Raw genomic sequence first — 20,291 nt, 5'->3', positions numbered from 1 at the left:
TACTTATTAGATTGAAAGTTAATCCTTGATCTTGGAAACAGCGGTTGACACAATCTCACCACGAGGACCATTAGTAGCTGTAAGGAGTTCCTTTCTTGTTCCTGCTTAAAAGTTGTGACTGAAATTCCCTCTTGACCTTGGAAACTTTATTGGCCAAGTATGAAGTATTAAGCATACAAGCATACAAACAGAACATAGAACATAAGTAGATAACATAGTAGATAAGTAAGATACTCGTAGACATGCAGCTCAAAGATGGACAACAAGGCTAAACGAAGATAAGCAAACAAACATATGTATATATACATATAACCTATGTACAAGTAAGTAGGTATGAAAAAAGTACATAAACAATATTTTGACAATACCTATTTTTACTGTAAATGTGTATACAATGCTGGAATAAATATTAAATTTATAATATAAGTAACTTTACAATGACCACAAGTAGTGCTCAATGGAAAAAGAAGCAAATTGAACATCTACATTTCAAAGATAACTAGGTTAACGCCATCTGAGGAAGATCGTATGATAATTAAAAGCTCCAGAGCAGCTACGAATGGACATTGTGGTGAGATCGTGTCAACTCCTCAAATATAATACATATTCGGTTATATATTTATACTGTAATATATACTGAATACAGGATACAGGCAGAGCAATACTTAGGCTTAAATATATTTTTTATGTCTTAATTTTCGCAAAACTTTACTCATACTAATAACACATTTCTGACCTGATTGGATGAAAGTACCATCCATACACAAGCCTGATCCAATCAGCGACGTTACTGTACGACGCCACTATCCAATCACAAGCTCGGAAGTGCGGAGCGTGGCCCGCCCACACGCATCAGCCAGTAGTCTGGCCGAAACAACTGTCATTTAGAGTGAGTGGACATGATGGGGAAGACAGAGCGAGAGCTGGAAAACACGAATTAAACGTTTCAAGAAGTATCAAAAACAACCTTTAAAGTTACTTGTATAATGGTTACAGCTTACGTCGGCATGTGTTAGTGTCTTACAGGTAAGTTATCAGCAAAAAATGCGTGTTGGAGCACCTTTTTTTACCTCGAGCGCATGAGTTGAAATTTAAAAAAAAAAAGGAAGCTAACGTTTTTTTTTTTGCTAACAAGCTAATGTTTATCTTACCGCCCCCCCCCCCCCCCACCTCCTCCTCTAGAGAAGCAGCAGCTTTGGCAGTACGTCTTTCTTACTGCGACAGGAATTACAGCCAGTTTCGGAGGATGTCAGCCCCCAGCAACTCGCTTCAGCAGCCGAGGGTGAGACGCAGCAATGCGGGCTCCCCTGGCTCGTTCAACAACAGCAGCTGCCGTTTGCACCCCATCCGTGCCACCGTGCCCTACCAGCTCCTGCGTGGGGGTCAGAGCAGCCCGACGCGGACGCAGACCCTCTACGGAGGAGCCACGAACAGCCGAGGCTCAAGCCCCCCCTCCAGCCCGACACTCAGTTCAGGAAGTGCAAATGCTAAGCAAAGACTGTCCCCCGAAAATAAGGACTCCTCCTGTACCCCAGACTCTCCAGTATCCAGAGGTAAAACACTTATTTTAAACTCTTTTGCTTTACATAGTCCAGGAAATGCCATATCACCACGTGCTATTGTCCATTCATAACTAGTCAAGGTAACTTTTTTTTTTGTCACACTAACTTGCATACAGTTGTACAATTAATTCTGACTTTTAATTGTGCATAAAAATGGTAAAATTGTTATATTTGAGGGGGTAACCTGTAAGTCTGGAACAGGATTGGCACTTGAGTTGCAGAAGTTTAATGCATTAACAATTTAGCTTATTTATCCACTTGCACAATTAGGCACTCATAAAGAGAATAGAGTGCACTATTGGCTCTCTTATTTCCTATGGACTTTTGACAGGAGAGAGGGGGAGGAGAGAATTGGCAGAAAGACATGCTTTCAGTTGTAAAAGGGGCCACGTCAGTCCCAGTAGAAACAGTGCTGAGCGAATGGTCAGGTGTTGCCTATTCTGACCTCACTCAGTACATGCAGCATAGACAACTAGGCATATTCAGAACATATGCTGAGCCTCAGCATGTTGCCTTGCACATGGCTTACAGAGAGGCAAGTGCTATGTCCTTTCATGTCACACTCAGCTGCTCCTTGGAAGTCATATGGAGACACACTGAAGGAGGACATGAGAGTCCAGGCAGACCTAAATCCGTAATTCCTAGTGTTTTACTAAATCTTATTTATGTGACAGCCTCACCTGCCAAATATCGACGCTGTGGCTGGTTTTTCAGACCGGTAGCAGTATCCTTTTGTAGACCAGAACTGCATTTTTTTGCTGGACATAAAACCCTGTGTTTTATGTACAAAACACACACTTAACCACACACTATCTGGCGAGTGTCTGCAGCACATTGTGATATGGTAGTGTCTGAATACAGCTTGCTTTTCCAGTATTTGGCGACAAAAAGAGACTCCTAGTTCTGGGTATTTCTGCATCAGTTCCCATGAAAAGCACCAGGTATTCTCACCACGATAGTGTTCTGTACTTAATGAGATTAGGTCACATATCGCCACATGCTACACAGCTGGATCAATGCTACCTTCATTAGTCACATTTAATAGCTTCTCCCTCTTATGTTTTTATCCAAAATGGCAGCCCTCTTGTCTCAGTGCAGCATGATAGTTATTGTAGAGTTTGTGTTTGGAATTTTATGTTTGTGCCGTGCTTCACATTCCTCAGTTCTTTGAATGAGATGACCTCCAACCTTGACCAGTGTACCATGCAAGGCAGGAAATGAAGTCTCTTCCACAACAACTGAGTGGGCAGACTTACCAGGCACGACTAATTTCACCCGTGTTTGGCTAGCAGTTGGTGTTGATTTCCCACCCCAGTGGCATGCCAAGCATACCTCAGTCCTCTGAAAGAGCCGACCTCTAACCCGGGCCAGTGTCCCATGTCAGTGGTGATGATGGAGACTTGACCCTCCTTCATCACTGTGACCTTACAGTCCAAACACGCATGAGAGGCCTCTGATGACGACTATGAACATATCAATGTAGGGTCGGTGGCCACTAGCAGTCAAAAAATGCAAATTGTCGTACATCTATCAAGAAGCAAACAGGTATAACAATGTGAGCATGATTTAGTCATCCTCATCTTTCATCTTTCATGATCTTGATCTTTCCAATGTTCGTACCAGACAATGTCACACTGATAATGGGCTGCACTGGTGTTCAAACAGTTCAGATCATAGTCTGATGATGAAGGATAGAGTGAAGAGTATTATATTCCACATCATGACCTTTTAGGTTCACCACCATGACATCATTCTCACACTGTCCCAACAATGAATGTCCCGCTCCCTGTCAAAGTGCCAGCTGTGCTGAAACAGCCCTGCTTCATTGTCAGCCATTCAAACTGCAGAGTAGGACCAAATGTGAAAATCAGCGTGTTGTCCAAATCAGTTGACTCTGGTGGAACTGTGCTGTGTTTTCTGTAGTTTTATCAGCCTGCACATAACTGACTGTGTAGCATCTGATTGAATCTTTAGCTTAAATGTTAAGTTTGCTCCTTCTTCACTTGTCGGGTATAAAAGTTGGAATCGTTAGCACTGTTAGCATACCTTCCTCATCCATTTGAGATACACTCCAACTAGTCCAAGCTAGCTGGTTGTGGGAGGAACCTGCTGGACTCATTGAGTGATGCTAATAATGCTAACAGGCCATTTCCTGACCAGCTGAGAGACAGATGCTGAAACTCATAACTTTAAAGGCCATAGCCAATATTAATATCATCATTCATCATTTTATATTGTGTGAAAGAAAGTCACTGCTGAAATTACTGCTTGCATTTAACACACATTTCAGATTGAGCAACTAATGTAGAACAGTATTGGAATATGGTACTGCAGGATGGCCTAGTGGTTATAGAGATTCCCCAAGACCATCTACAGTATATGTATATTAAAGTGACATATAAGCCCTACCAGGTCTAGCTTTAGCATAAACTAAAATTCCAGTTTCATTTGATTGAGCATTTCTGAGATACCAAAAGAGATTTGTTCCAACTGTGATTGCGAGACAAAGCAAAATTATTGTGATTTTCCTTTCAACCAGTGTCATGCAGCCTTGTGAAAACCTACAGGAAACTATTCTGCTATGGTTTACTGATTTGGACCACATGTTTGTTTTCACACTGCCTCTGCTCTACAGTTAATAAACCACCCATTTATCCCTGGAAATGCTGAGACTTTTTCACAGCTTGCCGAATGCCCGGTGAAGGAAAGTTCTTATTAAAATTCAACCTGAAAATATTCCTTTTTTAATATCACATACACCACTCACTCATCCCTGAGATCAGCAGATGGACTGCTTTGATGTCTTGGCTTCTTTCACACTGTTTCTTTTTTCTCATCAGGAGATTATTCTAGTCTGGCAAGTGGGGAGACGATGGAAAATAACCACAATCCCGGTTCTGAGAGCACTGGCTTGGCCTATATCAATATTGATGGAAATTTAGCCTGCTTCCTTTGTCTACAATGCTTCAGGGAATTTTACTGTAGCCCAGTAAGCTTACTTAGGCAATACCTTTGGGTGCGTAGGCCTGTGTATTCTATGGACAAAGAACAACAATGAATGGCTGTGTAGTTCTGCTAGGATAGGGGTGCCTCATGTAGATAGTTTAGTCTGTGTGTGTTAATTTGTGTGTTCATGTCGGAAAGGCCTCTGCCTCAGCCTACTCAGAGGAAGAGAGGAATAGAGTAAATGAGCATGTTTCCTGACCATCATGCTATTATTTTAGTCTGTCTTTGATGCAGAAATGAAGAAGCTTTTGTTTACTTTTAGTAATCACACAAAGTGTAATTGAGGCTAATAAAGTTAATCCAGGTCATTATTACAGTCTCATGCTATTATCAAGCTAATGTCTTTGTGTTTTCTTGTTTTGTTTTTCTCTTCTTTTTTTTTTTTAGTGCGTGTCTCTGCAGGAATGTTGAGTGGATGCAGGCAGTATTGATGTGCATTGTGTTGTGGTTGTTTATGAGTTCTTATGTGGGTGGTGTGTGCTTAACTGCTCTGGCTCACAGCAGACTGCTCTCATAACATCAGATACTCCTGCTCAGCCTTTTACATTTGAGTCAGGCCTCAGCTGTCAAGCCTGACGTTTGCCCTGCACTAATACGTATCAGATTAGAAAAATTGTCCACACTTTGAAAACAAGAAGAGATTGCAAGATGAATAAAACACCGTTCATTTGCAGAAGTCAACAGATGTGAGGGTAAAGTGTTTATTATAATGTATTGTTTTTGGAGATATTGTTTCAGTAACAATTCATTCAGTAATTGACTGAAATATATTTATTTTCTTGTGATGTGAAGACCTACCTGCAATCCCTTCTACTACAACACATAGTTAAAGAAACCAGGCCAAGAAAACTAACTTAATTTGACAGTAAGACTTTGATTATGCAATTGCTTTTCGTTTCAGGTGAAAAATGTAAACCATTAGAGTTGTGTCAAAATATGGCCCCCAGTCCTTGGCTTCACATTTGCAATTTGAGAGATTTATTACACAGTCACATTTTAGTACTGCTTTTAGTCTTTTGACACAATCAGGAAAATTGGCACATTGAATGTCAAAGATGCCTCAGGGTGTTGGGAAATATTGCTTTCTTGTTACTGATGCCTTCATGGGTGTGTGCCTCATCTTATTTCTTTATTCTTTCCCAATTCACAGCAGAAAGGTCCAAGTTACAGGTTCGGAGTTCCAGTGCCATCCGGCGGACATCTTCCCTGGACGCCATCACAGGGCCATACCTCACCGGCCAGTGGCCTCGGGACTCACATGGACCTTATCCTTCCTGCATGAAAGACAAAGCCACACAGGTACATACCATTCAGAAAAACACTATCTTGGCTATAGGCCTAAACAAGGGTAGGCCATATCATATTATTCATGATAATAGAGTTGCAATTGGAAGAGCCGCCACCACTAATTATTTCAGATTTGTTTCAGAGATACCATGTTTTGTTCATCATTTTGGCATGGTGGACAAGTCTAAATACTACAATACCCATGCAGTTGCCATGGAGAAGAGGCTAGTCAGAATCAGAGTGGTTGTGAATTTAAAGAGCTTTGTCATTTAATTTGTGAACAAAACACAGCACCATAGTTGCTAAATTCATCTAGAATCAACCCAGAATCCAAACATTCTCAATCTTTAGCTTTTACCCAACATTAGCAGAGCATGTTACAGACCTTTAAGCTTGATAATTGTCTTTTTATCAATGAACCAGCTGTTTTCTAACGCAGTTGTTCATCTTAAGAGAGTTTCATGCCAATCCAAACAGTAGAAGTTCTCCAACTGTGAGTCTCGTAACTTTGTGGAAAAAACAAAAGGGACAAAGAGGAGAGATGCTACATCACACCACAAAGGCCATGTACGTCGTCATCTTGTATTTTGATTGACTGATTATCACATTGTACATTCGCTTTGTGGTAATTAATCAGAGAAGCAAGTTGCAATGACGAAGGGCAAAAAAAAAAACATTGGAGTTTTTACAAGTTTGTCTTTTACAAGTCAAATGGCTTAATCAGTCATATTCAGGAAGGCACGTGTGAGGAAAAAGATCACTGCACAAGAAACACCAGGCTTTGTTTAATAATCATGAACTGGAAGTGTTTTACCATAGTCCGCATTGAGTTGAAGAGCAAAAATACCTATAAGGTGAAGGCTGGTGAAGGAGACAGATCTACAAGCCATTGTCCAAAGATTTTGTTATAGTAGTCTGGTGGTGGAGTGTGCTGCCAATACAGGCCTAATAGACTTTGCTGTAAATAGTCTGAAATTCTCCTACATCATTCTCCTACATTTTAATACATTATAACACTTCATAAGGCCTATGTATGGATTTCACATTGAGCCTGACCACAATATTCCTGGATAGCAGCCCACACATGGTCAACCAGTAATCTTGCCATGTGACTGATGGCTAAATGCAGTTTTTTTTCTCAGAGCTTAATTTTTTTTGAGGGGGGGGGTAAGGGGTTTGTGTTAAGAAAGAATATTGACTATGATCATGACAAGGGCTGCTCCCTCTTTGCTAACAGAAGCCTTTCATGTTTCTGAATGAACACCGCCAAGCCTCATTTACATGGGCTTCGTCCCTTTAACCCCTCATTTGCCTCGCATTTCTTTGTGTGTAGGCTGAGGAAGCGGTGAGAGGGCCATGCAAGATCTCTTGCAAGTGGCTGTATGCAGAGTAAACACCTCTAATTACAGGGTTCATGTGTAGCCCTGGAAAGACTGGACAAGTATGGAAAATCAATTTTGTAATTATCAGGTCTTGAAAAATGTTATTGCGCAAAAACGTCTGGGCACGTATACACAGTGATCTTGTAGGCCTACTGTTTTTTGGCACATTGTGGTATTTGCCTGTGCTATATAATGACATGGCCTCAACCTTATTTCCCAGCCATTACGAGCAAAGATCTGATTGAAGGCTGACCAAAATGTAAATCCAGTTAAGAGATTTATGTCTGTCAAAGCTGTAGATATTTGAGATGGCAAACATTTGGCTATGTTGTAATGATGTGGGAGAGTGTGACACACTTGACAGTCCTTGAACGATTAAATTCACAAACTCCCCCAAGGATAGGCAGAGACCACTTCCTGTTAACAAGCTATGCCTGGGCCCAGCTCTTTTTATAAGACAACAACAGCAGAAAGCAGCAGACAAAAGGTCCCTGGCTTCTTTTGTTGTGCATTGCACAAGTTCAAGACAGCCTCTCCTTTGAGCTGTAATGTAGCCTTGCATGGAGGTGAAGTTGTTTGCACCTGTCCCTCAGGCTGTGGCTGAGGCGAGGAGAAATCCCACTGCTTACCACCTGGCCCTCGTGGCTGCACAGCCCGCCTGCCTTTTGTGTGGGAGTTGAGGAGCAGAGGGCCCATACATATGCTAATCACTGTTCCGGGATAGGTCTGTGTGCCCTAGGCCCCGTGGTTACAGAACACAGAATGGCTGTATGAAGATTAGGGCCCTGACACACCAAGCCGACCTCAAAGAACTAGCACCGACAAAGGCAGACGGATCAAACAGTTTGCGTCCCCTCTGTTAAAAGTTGCACTTGAACACAACACAAAGACTACAGCCGATGGCCAGCTGACCACTGACATGCATGTACGACGTTCTGCGCCTGCATGAGAGGAAAGAACTAATCAGCAGTCTGTATTTGTAATCTGAAAAAACATAACGGAAAGACTAACAAAAGAAACTAGCCTTCTGTTTTTTGCCAAACACAAGTTACCCACAAATGCTTAATGATGGCCTGCCATTGCAGGACGTTCAACTTTCAGCTTAGTGTGTCAGGGTTTTTAGATAGACGCACACATTTGTAGTGTAAACTGATGTGTAGGTTGTAGGTTATCGGTTTATCTGAATATAGATGAATGCAGTTCAAGCAAGAACAAACTACTAAAATGCTGTCTTAGAGACATTAATCAATTTTCTGAAATGCTCTGACATTCAGACATAACAGATACACAAAGTCAATTCACCAAATCAGAATGCATGTTCTCCTCATCTCTGCTCGCATGTCTCGGCATGCAATCTAAACAAACCAGCACAAATTCCACTGCAATTCTATTGAAGCACAGTCATTATTTCCTGCTTTGGAACAGAGCTGGATTCTTGAGGATGTTGCCTGCATGTAACCCTTTGGGTGGGAATCACAATGGGAAGCAAGCTGCAGGCTGTGGTAACAGAGTTTTATCTTCACAGCAGTACATTATCAGCCACAACACCTGGCACACACGTCTACAAAGCACACAACTCAGGCCGGAAGTTCAAGAGCTAGCATGATAAAAAGAGCCTCTGGGGTAAATAAAGGTGGGTGTTCTGGTTAACAGACAATTTGTTTGGGGCAACAGAGTCAATAAAGGAAGATAGCCTGCAGTATTTTTAACTGTCTTGTCTCACTATGGATACCTGGGGAAAAGTTAGGAGTTTGATTACAAACTGAGATATTCACTGTAAACAGATTCATGTAGAAAGTCCCTTTTGTGTCTGAAACATGTGTTTGGGAATTCATTTATAAACCCACAAGCTGATATTTGTTTAAATGTCAGCTAGAATGCAAACAACTAGCTGACGACTAAATTCTCATAATTACTGTTGAACTATTTTTTTTTTGTGTGTGCTGAAAGTTGCTGTCATCACTTTTAACAGTTAAGTACACATTGACTGCTATTATTCAAATCAAATTAAAAAAGGATTCATTTGATTTAAGGCTCATGAAAATGAGAATGAAGCAACGCCTGGAGATGAAGGAAAATACCACTTGAAAATAACTGAATTGAACTGAAATATGTCCAATAACTTGTGTTGATCCAAACTGAAAATGAACCCCAACCTCGAACCCCTCCATTTTATCTTTTGATTCTCAAGCAAAAGGATTGTGCTTTTCATTTAAACAGTATTGGGCAGCCCTATGAAAACTTATACATATCACTCAACGCCAAATAAAAGAATTTCACATTTCATTGAGTTACAAGTAGCGAGTAGCATTTCCTACTTGACGTCATAGAACATCTGTGAGAACTTAGTTTTTCCTCAACGGCTAAGTCCACAACTCCATAAAGCCTCTCTGCCCTTTTACAGCAATCTGCATTCTGTATGAACAGATCAGGCTGCAGCGTCAAGTCTCATTTGGCAGAGGCATCAAACAGCACTAGCCTTTCCATAGGCCATGCACAAAATGTTAATGCTAAAGGCTAGCTACACATCTGCCATCCAGCGTGGCCAGGCACAGTGGTCCCTTTTTATGAGAGCACAAGCACCCATTTAATTCGCTGTCCTTTTCTGGGGGAAACCAGCGGCAGCAATCCAGTGCAAACGGCTTCACGGGTGTTCCTCATTATTCACAGTGTGATATTCCATATCATAGAGCAAGGCTTGTGCGTTAGTTGGAGAGCCATAGAGGTTTTTCTGTTTGTGTGGGGTCAGACATAAGGCACTGTGAAGACACTGACATTTAAGATGTTTCGTACTACTGTGCTGACCATAAAACGTCAGATGTTTGAGGATTTGTTTGAGGACCAGAGGCACTGTTGATATGCATAATCAGGGGGAAGTATGCGGTTTCAGACAACCCTATGAAATATCCTCAGTCTGTTTCTGTTTTTGCATATATTTACATAACTTAACCGTTTCCTCGTCTATGCAGTAGAGGTCTAAAAGACATGTTCAGTGAGACAGAACTGCCTCTGTGCTTTCTGGAAGGGAATGTTTTGTATATCAGATGTTTTCTTACTGGTGTACTAACAGCACTAAATTTCTCTGTTGACTCGTATAAGCCTGGCGTTGTGCTGTACGTATTCTGCCAAATCACAGAAGTGTATAGCTATAGGCTAAGTGGTAGTAATAATTTGTAGACTAATTGAAATGACTGAATGACTGAAACTGGGAAATTACAGTAAGTGATGGGGAAACTTAACACCAGCTGCTAGTGAAGTCCTTTTAAATGTCACCTGTGTCTGACAAGGATGTCTCTGTGGCAGGTAACCATATATTATTTGGTTGCCCTGTAATTATTTTCTTGTGCTATGTTTGACTTGTTAAATAGCTGGTGTATTTTGAATGTTCCAGTAGGTTAAGCCCGTAGACAAAAAATGAGTTATACCCTGCCACAGATGTATTTATCTTAACCCGGCTTACTAATGGAAGCAATCAAACATGCTATGACTTTTGTTTTTCCTGTTGAATGTAGTTCTTCCCTCAGGGATGGTATCTCGTGACTGTTTTCCCCATTTTTATTGATTCCAGATTTTCTGCTTTACTTTTGAGCAAACAACACTCATTACTGCTTTCACTCACATCTTTCTCAACTGCTTATCCAAACATTTAACATTTTAGGTATTTAGTTGATGCTCACATCCTGAGTGACTTCATAATGAGGTGGCACATCGGCTATTCAGTGTCTCTATCAAGGACATTTCACAAGTTTTTTGGTGAGGTTTTAGCTTCCTCCCTCTCTTGCACAAGTTTTTGTTTACTTTAAATTCATGTATATCTGAGTATCTGTAGGTACAAATGTTTGTACATATGTGAATGTCTTTGTGTACATCAAATAATTTATAATAACTTATTTATACTTGTTTTTAATGTGCAAACAAATAAATAAAAATATAAAATAAATTAAGGATATTTCATGAGCCACATGACTCTTGATGGGCATATATTCAACAAGACACAACACTGACTACATCTGTCTGTAAACATTAGGCCACTCTGCCACGTAAACAAATCTCAGAAACTGCAGGTTTGTTAATCTTAGGCTGTTAAGGGTGATGTAATGTATTGTATTTAGATATCTTTGCATCTACACAAAATGGAAACTTGTGTTCATGCTCTTGTGCCTGAGTACATCATACTTGTCTTTGTGTGCCTATGCAGCATAAGATATGCTATTTAGCTATTTATGTGTGTGCGTTAGAGGAAATTATAAAGAGTTGTATAACATGTGGTCAAGTGTCAGCATGTATTTCTGTGTTTCAGACTCCAGGTCTCTGGATTGATGAGGGAGCAGAACAGGGAAGTCCTCACCAGCGGTCAGCCTCGTGGGGCAGCGCAGACCACCTCAAAGAGGTAGATTCACCTGTCACAGCTGCTTCTGACAACAAACACCACAGACTGATCACAGACAGTTAATTAATGCAGGGAGCAGTGTCAGCAATCCTGTCTGACTCTAAGAAAGGCCAGACGGTCTTAAAACATTCACACTGCCAGTGCAAAGAGCATGTTTTTGTCATTTTTGAGGTTCATTCCATTTACTTAAAATGTGTTTTATTTGTCAGGGTCTGAGGTCAGCCTAAATATTATGCTCCTTATGGTTGGTTTCCACTCCTGTCTATCTGCTGGGCTCGGTGGCCAACCAGTCGGCCACATGGAGCTATTAGGTCTCCAACTCTTCAGACCACAGTCTAAATTTAACCTCCTTTCCCCCTCTTGTTTCCCACTCAACTGCACCCTTGCATCTCATTATGGCCTGTTGTTTTTGAGAGACAGTGCAGGAGCTCCTCTCAAGGGTGAAACGACCATATTGTTCCCTCTTTAGTGAACTGATTCAGGGTAACTCATGTTACTTAAAAGCCTCACAGATGCCCCTGCAACACAATAGACACTCATATTTTCTGACATCTGTGGGCCAATATTTAGTTCCAAATGATTAATACCACACAGATGTCTTATGAGTTTGTAAAAAGGTTCTGAATTACAGTTTGTTTTTTTTGTCAATACTGACAAAAACCCAAATACACTTTCAAGAATTTACCTCAACCGAGCACGAAGACCAGCACACAGAACTATACTTACATAATTTACTGCTATGTGTTTTAGATGGAATAGACTTTATCTTAACTTTGTTGTATCATGTGTCAGGACTACATGCACAAGAATTTGATTTGATTCACAGTACTAATCAATTGTTAGGACGATAAATTAGTTCAGGCTTTTATACTGAATAGAATTGAACATGGTGTGGATGTAAACTACTGGTAGTCATATTGCACTGAAGCAATGCCAACAGATGTAAAGGGGAGACAGGAAGAGACACATTTTTAAGAAATCCAGCCACATGAGATGCAAGAGATTTCCTGGCTATGGACTCACAGCAGTTTGGTCACATAAAATCTGATTGTTAGAATCAGATCTCATAAATCACAATAAATGTAGCCATACACTATAATACACTATATATAGGCCTGCTAGACTTTCCACACACAATCCCAGGACCTTTGCCTGTACAATCAATAGCATAGCACACTCAGGAAAGCTGTCTTTCCCATCCTCTGAGATTACACCGGGATTGCCTGGACTTGTCATTATCGACTGCTGCGGTCACTCAATGAATGTAGTGAACTGCATTCTAGCTCTCTAACCTCTGCGATTACATGTGTGGGAGGACATCTATGAGAAAAGCAAGTCTCTTTGTTGACTGTGTTGCCAGGATTACAAGATCAGCATTGAAGACCACACCTTTGTCTGCATAGTACAACTGCGCCTCTTTGGCTCATGAAGGGTATCTGTTTTTAGGCTGATACTGGACCAGATGCAGAAACACCCATTGACCTAACTTGTTTCATCACCAGACATACATGACTGATTATATGCACTATACTAGCCTGCAACACTATTCAAGGAAAGTCAGTCTCTATGGGTGTACACAGTTGTGCATATTTTTGTGAAAAAGCCCAATATTGCATATTAATATTGTGAGGCACATGAGAGAAGAAAGCCTCACAGCCATCCTAAAAATGATTTAAGAATAAAGAACAAATATTAATTTGGCAAATAGCACAATATTCTTAGTAGTGTAGGTTGTCTTTGTTCTCTCAGCATTACAAATATTCAGCCAAACTAAATGTTTCAGATCTGTTCAATTATTTTCATATAGGTTTATTTGTAGCAGTTAAATACATGGGAGACAATTGACGAGTCGATCAACAGAAAATGAATCCCCTAAGTCCCTTTTTTTTTTTTAAGCAAAAATGCCAAACATTTGGTAGTTCCAGCTTCTCAAATGTGAGAATTTGCATTATAGTAAATTAAAGATCTTTGGGTTTGGACTGTTGGTTGGAACAAAACAAGATATTTGAAGAAATCTCCTTGGGCTTTAGGAAATAGTTTTCACTGTTTGATTGATGTTTTACACACCACACGATTAATTCAGAAACTAATTCAGATTAATAAATTATAAACATAACCATTAGTTGCAGCCCTACATGGGAGTAAATATGTTCATCACCTTCTGGCTTCATTCATTTCACTGATTGGAAAAGTTCGAATTCACATGTTGACATGACTTGATTGTGATCTGTCATTTGCTGAAGTGATGTTACTTTTCTTCCAGCAGATTGCTAAACTGAGACTCCAGCTGCAGCGCAGCAAACAGGTCAGCCGGCAGAGCAAAGACAGGGAGCAGAGCTCTCTGCAGCTGTCGCAACAGGCGCAGCATGGCATTGCATGCCAACCGCAGGTGAGTTATTAATTTCATTATTCATGCCTTGCCAAACGGTGTCACCAGCATGCTCATTTCAGATGAAAACATTAACTAACTCTGACTCTGGTGATGCAAGATTTTTCCCCAACAGCAATGATATGATAAGGTAGCTTAGCAGCCAAGTAAAAAACATACAAATGAAACAGACTTGACCACACCATATCACAGCTGTTGAAGATAAGAAAGCTTAATATGAATACACCAGGGTTAAGCAAGGTGGCTTTCTACTTTACTCAAAGTGGAAGTGCCTGTGTATTTTTATAGCATGTTCTTTTAGGCTGGTGTGTGTAATCCAAGTCTATGATGTTATGTTGTGCTGCATTTGACTGAGGAGGTCAAGTTAATGAGTTCCCATTCTGACCAGTTGTGTCAAAAGAAGAGAGAAGAAAGGGAATGTGTCTGGGCATGCCCCGTTCTCTCCTTGTTTGCAGTTCATTCATTAACAGATGCCCAGCAACAGTACACATCCACCACTGTGGGAAAATTAACATAAACAGTGACATGCAATGCTCAATACCAAACCGTGGTAGATCACAATCATAGCAGTGTTTTTGTTCCCTATGACATTTAAACCTATTAAACTATTAACATGTATTTAAACTGAACACGTCCACCCATTAAATTATCTCATGAAACTGGATCAGCGACAATTCAAAAGCAGATCTTGGTGTCATAGAGTCAGAGACGTGCAGTATTGTGTATTTAATGGCACAATTGATCCAAATGTCTTTTGGTGTGGGGTGAGTGTGTTTGATTATATATTATTTTGATGTGTAGCGACCGTGCATGCAGCCTGTTACAGTCGCTCCTGTTTGTTTTTCTTTCTTTTTTTCTTACTTTTTTCCTTTATTCCGTGGGAGCACCATTACTGTACAATCCCCCCCCCCCCCGGGGATCAATAAAGTATTTCTGATTCTGATTGTACTTATTTTTGTCTGTCTTTCCAGTACAAGGGAACTTCATCAGCCTTGTTGGCAATGCCTGTGCCAAAATCTTTCATATGCAGAGTGCCGAGCAGTGTGGAGGGAATCAACCATGAGCTAGAAAATGTGTTTATCAGAGAGGACTGGCAGCAGGGGATACAGGTAGGGATGTGTATACATGCCAGCAACAGGTCATGCTGTTTTTAAAAAGTGCTTGTTGGACTGCAAGCGTGTGAGACAAGTGTATATATATATATCACATAGTACAAGTATAGTTTGCTTTTACTATATCTCATGAACTCTTGTGACACTACTGTAAAAGGACAAATTAGGTCTCACATTTTGTCCCAGCTGGGTTAAATGTCAGATTCATGTCATATCGCACAGACTGTAGATATGAGCAGCCAAGTGGGGAGAAATTGTTCACGGCAGCTTCCTACTTGCAAGAAATTGCAGCTAATTAAAAAGGAGCCATATATATGTGTATATATAGAGCCTACACAGTTTGTTATCTGCAATAATTTACACGCACATTTAGAATTTATTTCTGTTTATCTGGTGTGAGTACAAGGCTGGCGTTGGGGGTAACCATCTTGCAAAATTGTGTAAAGCCTCCCAGGTCATAACAATGGGAGGTTTTCCCATTCTTCCATTCTGCTGACGCGGGGTGAATGCGGCAAGAGCCACAATCTGTGATCCAAATGTAAACAAAAGCGCATCACCATCAAAACCAAAACACAGCCTTGAAACTTGCCATCACTCTTAGATTGATTGACTGTCTTTTAATACAAAGACACAGGCGGTGTATAACACCCGCCAAACGCCCACACCCAAATAGCTTTTTAGGCCATGCTTAAAATTTATTGAATGCACGCATACACAGTCTTGTAAAGTCACTTGCAGCGTTGTGCACCACACTGTCCAACAGCATATATTCTCACTCACACTGAATTAAATCGCTTAGAGGAGAGGGGACACATAAATCTTGTCTGATGTGGGGTTGTAAACCTTGGTGGGCCTGTAAAGCTACCCTCTTAGAAAGTCTCAGACACATACACACACACACACACAGTTTAAACACACATACAAACATACGCACCACTACAGATTTACAGCCTGCTGTGCACCAAGCCTGCTCTCCCATTTGAAGCTGCTCTACCAAAGCAGAACGCTCTGCACATCACACTGTTCATCTACTGTCAAGTATTACCATCTGTTGTTTGCTTCTCCAATTGCCCTTTAAACAGACAGGCAAACACACCAGAGGCCTTTCAGTTCCAGTCATTCTTAGATTTAGGGCATTTTTAGCTGATGCTCTTAACCCAGAGCGACATTGTCCAGTGAGCGAGTGGCACAGGAGCGCTTCATCAGAGGGTTTTTCAAGGACACATTGGCTGTTACGGGTGATTGAATGCGACCTTTGAGTTATGATTCGCTCTAAACGCTAAGCGCCACCACTCTGCTATTTTAGGATCCATGTATGTTAATGCATGACCCCTCACCACCTCTGACCTCACAGGCCATGGATGTGGTTGATGGCCGCCGCGCCCCCTTCCCTCCGCATCACTACGGCAACAGTGGCGACACACGTGACACAGACACGCAGGCCCCTTCAAGTGGTGACTCCAGCCCGTTGCCCCGCCCCCGCAGCTCTGACCACCTCCACTCCCATGATGGAAGCCCCTGTTCTGCAGAGGAAATCGACAAAGGTGTGCCTTTTTCTTTGACAGATGCAGCTTTAGAGTCCATTTAAAGGTCTCCGGGAGTTTGTATATGTGCAAAAAAGTGGGAGCTACACAAAATCTGATAAATAAATAAAAAATATGGGGTTTAGAAAGAAGTGAGCTGCAGCCTGCTCCTCATCTCTGCTTGAGGCTGCATTAGCCGCCACTAACATGACACACCTCAATCTCTGACCAAACTGTCAGCAGTTGAGTTCCATTGTGGGTAATGTGGGCACCAGGTTTAGATGACAATAATAACAATATAATAAAGATTATATCTCTGGTTCTGCAGCATCAATTTGATCCTTTTTTTACTGTCCAACATGAATCTGACAATGTTGCTGGAATGCAATGCTAAATCGGTCGAGTGCTCTTCACAAATACCAATATAAGCGTTAAGGAGTTGCATGCATCTCCAAATAGTTACTTAAATTTCTTAGATTGTTCTTTGGTCTTTAAAAACATTGACAAAGAGACATGAACAACATCAAGCTAGCCCAGGGTATTGAACCTCAATGCTTCTTTGTATCATTATAATTATAAAAGCAATATGTCGTAATAATGTGTTATATTCTTTACTGTATTTCCAGACAGTGTGTGCAGCTCTCCTCTCCCCAAGTTTGCCACTTCTCCCAAACCTAACAACAGCTACATGTTCAAACGGGAACCTCCAGAGGGCTGTGAGAGAGTCAAAGTGTTCGAGGAGATGGTGTAAGTATTTTTTCTTGTTTTTCATTTTACGCTGTTTATGTTTTTAAATGCAGCTTCATATCTGACGCTTTGCTACGACACAGTTGTGCTTCTGTCTGCTGCGTGAGCGCTGAGTGTACCGATCATTAAAAGGAAAACAATAGATGCGGTTTACTGTACTATGTCATGGAGATCCTGTTAGAGGATAGTACAACAACGCTAACAAGCTTATTTGCATTGTGGGTGGAGGGGATGAGGAGGAGGAGGAGGAGGAGGGGAATCATAGGATAAACAACTTGCATTTAATCAAAACAGTCATATAAATGGAAAATAACAAGCAGAAATACTGAGGCAAACTTCTTCTGTCTTCAGGTCTGGCAAATCAAAAGGCTTCCCTCTCTTCTCGTGCCCTGACAAAAACAAGGTGAACTTCATTCCCAGGGGCTCTGCCTTCTGCCCTGTCAAACTCCTCTGCTCCTCCCTCTTCTCCCCTGTCTCTCCCTCGTCCTGCTCCTCCGCCAACCTCGGTCTCCATGGCAACGACAGCCCAGGGCCTCAGGTGACCCCAACTCTGCCCACTGCACCACTAGCTACCTTTCCGGCCTCCGCTGACTGGAGCACCGACACAAGCACAGGCGTAAGCACAGGCATAAACACAGACAACAGCACAGACAGCCAGAGCCCCGACGCAGATGTAGGGAAAGATGGCTCAGCACAAGTACTCCTCACCAGCTAGTCCTCAGGTATTCATGACCAAGCCACCTACAGCTAAAACATTTCAGCTAGTCCGATGGTATGGTTTTAAAACAAACAAAAAAAACAAAAACAAACAAAAAAAAAAATCCTTGCACTCCGTTAATCCTAACGTTAGCCAGCAGGGAGTGCCCAAGGTCTAGAAATGACAAACACACAGGAGGATAATGGTACCAGCATCCTGCTGCACGAGCATTTCTGCTCGGTCTCGGTGTTTGTGCCGCTGTTGGTGAACTCTGATGTTTTAATACTTGATGATTTGATGATTGTCGTCCTTAAGAGTGTGCTGACCTTGGGCACAGCCTCCCTTCACCCATCACTAACCTAGCCTTCTCCTCTGTACCGTGACAACACCCATTACAAAAATAGCTTTGCTTTCTTTTGCAAAAAATAGAAACTACTGCTCCAATTATTGTGTTAAGTAGCGCCGGCTGTTTTTATCAAGACTCAATTTAAAAAGGAAACATCCTAAACTTTCACAAGAAACAACTGTGAGGTATCAGAGAGACACGTTTTACTCATGTTATCTAACCAGCTTATTAGCTGTTCAGTGTTCAGCAAGCTAACATCTAAAGTACATATACTTAAGCTTTTTGACAGGATGGGAAATGCTCGATTTTATATTTTAAACATATCAGGATGTCTTACAGTCAGAGTTCATTGCCCCATATTAACCACAATGTTTGCATTTGTGAAGACCTGGCTCAGAATGATACAGGCCATGGCCAATTTAGTCTTTGTTTATTTTAAAGTATTTGTAGCACAGTGTCTATGTGAAACCAGCAGTTGCTTGAATGCAGTCTCCACCCAACAGGCTTACAAGCCCCAAGACCAAGATCTGCATTTCTAGTCTGATCACTATTAAAACTTGGTTAGCTCAACACAAAATGCAAATCAGCTGTTTTTCAGTGACCAAATAACCAATCACAAAACACACAATTCCCCCATTGCCTTGTTTTATTGCCCCACACTACACAGAACAGTAACTCAGGTCATGTGGAATGTACTTGCTTGGACTATGTTGCCTTTCCCCAGTGTTTGACTTTCTTCTACAGAAAGACATTCCAGTCTTTTGCAGAAATGTTTTATTTTTTTTCCCTGGAGAGGGAGATTATTACGGACTGAATCAACCGATTGATGTCACAGCTTGTGACAGATAACTTTTACATTAACCTGTTCAGGTTAGAGTTTCAGGTGCTATGACACATTCCAGAGATCGCTGTTGCATTGGTCAACCGTGAGTACTCATGTAAACGCAACTAGCTACATAAGCTACACCCTCCCGAATTGAGAAGTTGACAAATATGTTGTTTGTTTCACCCGTTTGTTAAATATGTACCAAAGCAAATTACAAAACAATGAATGCCTGTCATGTATTAGGGACACAAGAGGCACCATTTTTGTGCCAGAAGCAGAATGTTTATGTGCACTTTGTTTTGTTTATAAACAGTTCGGCGACATATAAACACTGGTTCATAGTGTTTCAAACACAGATGATAATTGTTAAACCAAGCTGAAGCACTTACTTGGGAGTGAGATGATGATTACTATTTTTATTTTAGACCAATTTGTAAGTTAAAACAATCAGAAACTTGAGTGTGCAATTGATTTTTGTTTGAAGTAAAGCTACACTAACAATTTTTGTGTAATACAGTTTGGCTCAATATACAGATCCAACCAGATGTGCCCTAACGTTACCTGCACAAGGTGTGTCACCAGAACATAGAGAAAGAAAGAAAAGAAGAAAAAAAAAAAACACAACTGATTTAGTAAGCTAGTGAATGTTTCATTCCAAAACTTTGGTCTATTAAGCCACTTGCACACAGAAACACAAATATGAACAATATGCATCACATTCCACACAGATTAAGTTGAAATACTCTCTTCTGCTTGCAGCTCTAAGAGTTTCAATCATACTAATTCTGATTTTATTCACAAGCTCATTGTGCAGTGCAGTTAAGAAATGGTTGCCAGGTTTGGCAATGATGATTAAGTTCTTCTGTGTATAACGCATTTTTATGTAGATCTTGTGTGTGTTTTTCAATAAAGAAAACAAAAACTCTTTTTTTGGATTGGTATGTAATCTTTTCTAAGGCCATAGACAGACACATCGACCAGTAATATCAGTATTCAGAAGCATGGCATTTATGTACAAATAGGA

The 20,291-nt window shown here is 41.0% G+C and overlaps 1 protein-coding gene across 2 annotated transcripts; it reads left to right on the top strand.

The window, feature by feature from the left end:
• Positions 1-899: 899 nt before the first annotated feature.
• On the top strand, positions 900-20,192 carry LOC139290026 (glucocorticoid-induced transcript 1 protein). 2 transcript variants are annotated; one of them, XM_070911714.1, is made up of 9 exons: positions 900-1,026; positions 1,183-1,553; positions 5,719-5,867; positions 11,538-11,627; positions 13,894-14,016; positions 14,988-15,125; positions 16,483-16,672; positions 17,278-17,398; positions 17,750-20,192. In XM_070911714.1, the coding sequence occupies exons 2-9, from the start codon at positions 1,247-1,249 to the stop codon at positions 18,111-18,113; spliced, it is 1,482 nt and encodes a 493-aa protein (XP_070767815.1). In that variant the 5' UTR covers positions 900-1,026; positions 1,183-1,246; the 3' UTR covers positions 18,114-20,192. The 2 variants fall into 2 exon arrangements, with proteins under 2 accessions (XP_070767815.1, XP_070767814.1); XM_070911713.1 differs by having other exon boundaries at positions 13,891-14,016.
• Positions 20,193-20,291: the final 99 nt, after the last annotated feature.

This window comes from Enoplosus armatus, chromosome 9 (assembly GCF_043641665.1).
Source record: "Enoplosus armatus isolate fEnoArm2 chromosome 9, fEnoArm2.hap1, whole genome shotgun sequence".
NCBI classification, from domain to species: domain Eukaryota; kingdom Metazoa; phylum Chordata; class Actinopteri; order Centrarchiformes; family Enoplosidae; genus Enoplosus; species Enoplosus armatus.
The sequence above is the reverse complement of the archived record's forward strand: the minus strand, read 5'-3'. Positions and strand labels throughout refer to the sequence as shown.

Bases quoted from the DNA above. Each gene is read 5' to 3' on its own strand.
- LOC139290026 (XM_070911713.1), top strand. From the start codon at position 1,247: ATGTCAGCCCCCAGCAACTCGCTTCAGCAGCCGAGGGTGAGACGCAGC. The intron at 14,017-14,987 runs GTGAGTTATTAA...CTGTCTTTCCAG, and splicing joins GCATTGCATGCCAACCGCAG to TACAAGGGAACTTCATCAGC. The intron at 17,399-17,749 runs GTAAGTATTTTT...TTCTGTCTTCAG, and splicing joins AAAGTGTTCGAGGAGATGGT to GTCTGGCAAATCAAAAGGCT.